This window comes from Aristolochia californica, unplaced genomic scaffold, assembly GCF_029961685.1.
Source record: "Aristolochia californica isolate CCGP_79_NKW_82.1479 unplaced genomic scaffold, dmAriCali1.0.hap1 SCAF_9, whole genome shotgun sequence".
NCBI classification, from domain to species: Eukaryota; Viridiplantae; Streptophyta; class Magnoliopsida; order Piperales; family Aristolochiaceae; genus Aristolochia; species Aristolochia californica.
In genome coordinates this window covers 4,274,822-4,278,918 of record NW_027182290.1, presented here as the reverse complement: position 1 = coordinate 4,278,918, position 4,097 = coordinate 4,274,822, and the positions used below count along the sequence as shown (strand labels likewise).

Genomic DNA, 4,097 nt, shown 5'->3' with positions numbered 1-4,097 from the left:
TTATGGAGTGTATAAACAATTTCATGGAGTGTTTATGGAATGTATAGACAATTTAATGGAGTGTTTATGGAGTGTTTATGCAGGTATTATGTATATTGATTATGCCCAATTGTAAGTAGAGGTCATGCCGAATTTTATATATGTATTATATATATAGGTTATGCTCAATTTTAAGTAGAGGTTATGCCCAATCTTATACATGTATTATATATATATAGGTTATGCCCAATTTTATGTAAAATGTATGCATAATTTTATATACATTTTATTCGATATATATTTTTTGAAAAGTTTTAAATGTATGTTGAGGCTTGAGCTCGGCTCAAACTCGTTGGACTCGAGCTCAATAACAATTTTAGGCTCGAGGTTCGGCTCGGCTCGAAGCTCGGCTCGAACATAAGCAGGTTCGGGCTCGGCTCGGCTCGATGCCACCCATACGCATCTGTCTGGCTCTCTCTCCAGCATAGTCTCATGTTCACATATAAAATATGTTTCCCATCCTGGCCTACTCAACGCTTGTCTCCAGCTATAAAATAAACAAACGATTGCTTTAAGCTAGTTTATTGGCACTTTGCTTAGAGAAAATGACAAGGGGACATTTGTTATTGATTCCATCAGTTGCTTACCTGTAGAAGTTAACAGAGATGATATGGAGGGCTTGGTTAGGTCAACCGTGTTCTGAATTTGATAACTGTACGTAACTCTCCTTCCATCTCTCTATCTTATATTCAACCTCTTAATATTTCATTTTTTCTCCTCAAAATGGCTTTTTAGGACTAATAAAAGCACCAATTGATAGCAGAGACCATGGCTCTTCGGCTTATCAGGATGACCAATGTGAATGTGCCAAAGTCTCTCTGCTCGTTTAGGTTTTTTAGAAGTATGAAACAAACATAGAATAACCCTTTCGCTGTTTCTGAAACACATGAAATCATATTCAGCAAAACCAGAGCAGGAAATAAACACGTTTGAAAGAGCCCATTTAAAGAGTTTTGTCGTTTGATCTGCTCACCCTTCAAGGAGGTTCTTCTTCATCTCAACAGGAGACGTCTTTTTTTTTTTCTCTCTTTGATGGCTGACTGCTGGGACGATTACCTGGTTCTGAAGCCAAGAGATGGAGGGCTGCGCGATCTCTTCCAACTCCTATTCTCATCAAATATCAGCAAAAACGACTACATAGAAAGCCCAGAAGGAGCAACGCTAGAGGGAGCCAAGCGGAGGATGCTTCTGTTCATCTCCATCGTCTTGCAAAGAACTATTCTATTTACGAAGAAACCCATGTTTTGGGTTGGATACTGCATCGAGTTCTTGCTGAATCTTGTGTCGGAGAACAAGAATTTGCTCACACTTGTCTTAAACATGATACGAGGTAACTGGAAAGCTCATTCCCTTCGCAATGTCTGTTAAGTAGAAACTATTCTACGTGAAGCATCGTTTTATTTCACATTTTTGAACGGCATTAAGAGCTGAAAAACCTGCATCAATCATTCAAGGGTTTCCACCCTCCTTCGATATCTTTCTTTTGATCATGTGGGAGGCGATGACTTCGCCGGCTCAGGCACCGGAACTGGTGTCGCCGGAAAATCTGAAGCGTTTCTGTTAGAGGATTCAGATTAATTTAACTACATTTAACTACAGAAAGATTGCCGATCCTTTATCCTTCTCCAAATTAATATAAATATAGAAAGTCTGGTCAAGTCTGGCTAAGTGCTGATGATGTTGGAGTCGTGTGTTCCACGAACTGGCAAAATAATTGTAGAGTAAGCTTCCGTCTGACAAAGAACAACGTTGCTTTTGTTTCAAAAAGAGAGAATCTTTTATAAAAAAAAACACATTTCTATTGTAGAGTAGTAGCCTTTAAGCATATTTTTATTTTAAATCAAAATTATTTGAAATAAATAGTATTTTCTACAAGGGATCCCCTTTGATTTCACGAGCTTGACACTGACGTAGGAAAGCTGAAGCTGCCGGATAAAAAATCGCCAACATTCAGATCGCTTATTGGGCATGTAGATCATAGACTGCAGCTTGATAAAACGATTAAGTCTGGAGATGCAAGATACTTGGCAGCACTCTCTGTCATGGCTGCAAAACTGGCTTATGAGAACGAAGCCTTCACTAAACAAACAGTTAATGAGCATTGGAAGGTAACATGATGTCCTTTCTATCCCTCTGAAACAGTAACTTTACAAGTCGATTATGCAGGGAGAGTATGAAACTGAAGTTAGTCTTATTCTGGTGCAGATGGAGTTTATAGAGTTTTACGATTGCTGGGACGGTAAGTTTCAGGAGATTGTTAATGCTTCTTTAGTATCAAGGATTTCTAGTAGATCTCGTCTCCAAAAGAAGTGCATCATCAAACTCAAGTAGAAAACTAATCTGGTGTTTGTCACTTCTGTAGATTACCAAGAGGCACTATCCACACAGGCCTTCATGTTCTGCGACAAGCTTGTGGAACCTGGTTTGATAGTTGTAGCCTTTAGAGGCACAGAGCCATTCGACGCAAACGCCTGGTGCACCGACATTGACTTCTCTTGGTATGAGTTGCCGGGAATCGGCAAGGTTCACGGAGGATTCATGAAAGCTCTTGGCTTACAAAAACAAGTTGGATGGCCCAAGGAGATCCAGCAGCGCAGCCCCCCTCGTACATTCGCCTACTATGCCATTAAGGAGAAGCTGAAAGAGATTTTGGGGAGACATAAGCAAGCTCAGTTTGTACTGACTGGACACAGTCTTGGAGGGGCATTGGCGATCCTTTTTCCAACAATCTTGGCCATTCATGGAGACGAATGGATGTTGAGGAGAATGGCAGGTGTGTACACATTTGGGCAACCAAGAGTTGGAGATGAGAAGTTTGGGGAGTTTGTGATGCAGCATTGCTTCAACCGAAATCAGGCATACTACAGGTTTGTTTACTGCAATGACATTGTGCCAAGGTTGCCTTACGACGACAAAGCCCTTCTCTTCAAGCACTTTGGAACTTGCCTCTACTATAACAGTCACTACGATGGGCAGGTAAATCCTCTCCCCTGTTGAATGGATTTCGGGCGAATTGAGATAAATACAACATGAGATAAATCCAATGAGATCTTATCCGATAACTGGAGGAAAAAAATAGTCATTCCTGTCTAATATGATATATGTTTGAGATTTTGCTGAAAACTTTTCTCTACAAATCTTTAGACCTCTCTAATAAAGGGTTGTTTATTTGGGAACAGATTGTCATAGAGGAACCCAACAAGAACTACTTTGCTCCTTGGTCCATGCTGCCAAGGCACATTAATGCAGTATGGGAGCTCATCAGAAGCTTCATTATCAGATACAGATGGGGTTCAGATTATAGAGAAGGTTGGTTTTTGAGGTTTTTAAGGGTGTTAGGGTTGATTTTCCCGGGATTATTGGATCATAACCCTCAAGATTATGTTAATTTGACCAGACAGGGTACGACTCTTATAACATCAACTGGGGTTGAGACATTTAAGATTGATTAGTTCTAGATTGAATTGTAAGGGACAAGAAGTTAAAACTTATTATTTGGATATTCAAAGCTTAAGTGTTGTGCAATTTTTTGATAATATGTTTGAAATCATAAGAATCCTTGATCTTTAAAATCAATTTCAAATTCTAAGAATTTAAAAAACCGAATAATTTATCTTAGTTAGGAGGCCAAGGGTAAGTATATTAGAATACTTGTGGCCCAATTATCTACGAAAAAATGAATAAAATAAAATTTTGATGTAAAGAATTTAAAATATTATACGCTTATGCATCCCATGCTCTCTTGGCCCTCTCTCTCGAGCTTCCCTCTCGCCTCCCCTGCTCTCTCTGTCCAATACTCTCTCTCTCTCGCCTCTCGGCCCTCTCTATCGTCTTTGTGTTTCGACCTCTCTCACACCTCTCACTCTCTGTTTCCCCCTCTCGTACCTCTCTCATCTCAAACTTCTTTCGATTTCCCCCATTTTGGCTTTGATTTTCCCATTTAGACTTCGATTACCCTAATTTCTTCTGATTTTTCCCATTTTTTACTTCGATTTGTCCCATTATGCTTCGATTTCCTTCAATTTCCCCCAAATTTTAGAAGGTAATTTCGGGATTTA

At 39.6% G+C, this 4,097-nt stretch overlaps 1 protein-coding gene across 1 annotated transcript; it reads left to right on the top strand.

Moving 5' to 3' along the window:
• The first annotated feature begins 1,071 nt into the window (after positions 1-1,071).
• Positions 1,072-3,491, top strand: LOC137940232 (triacylglycerol lipase OBL1-like). Its single transcript, XM_068785177.1, has 5 exons — positions 1,072-1,369; positions 1,954-2,147; positions 2,245-2,278; positions 2,402-3,015; positions 3,219-3,491. Exons 1-5 carry the CDS (start codon positions 1,072-1,074, stop codon positions 3,489-3,491), a joined length of 1,413 nt encoding a protein of 470 aa, XP_068641278.1.
• Positions 3,492-4,097: the final 606 nt, after the last annotated feature.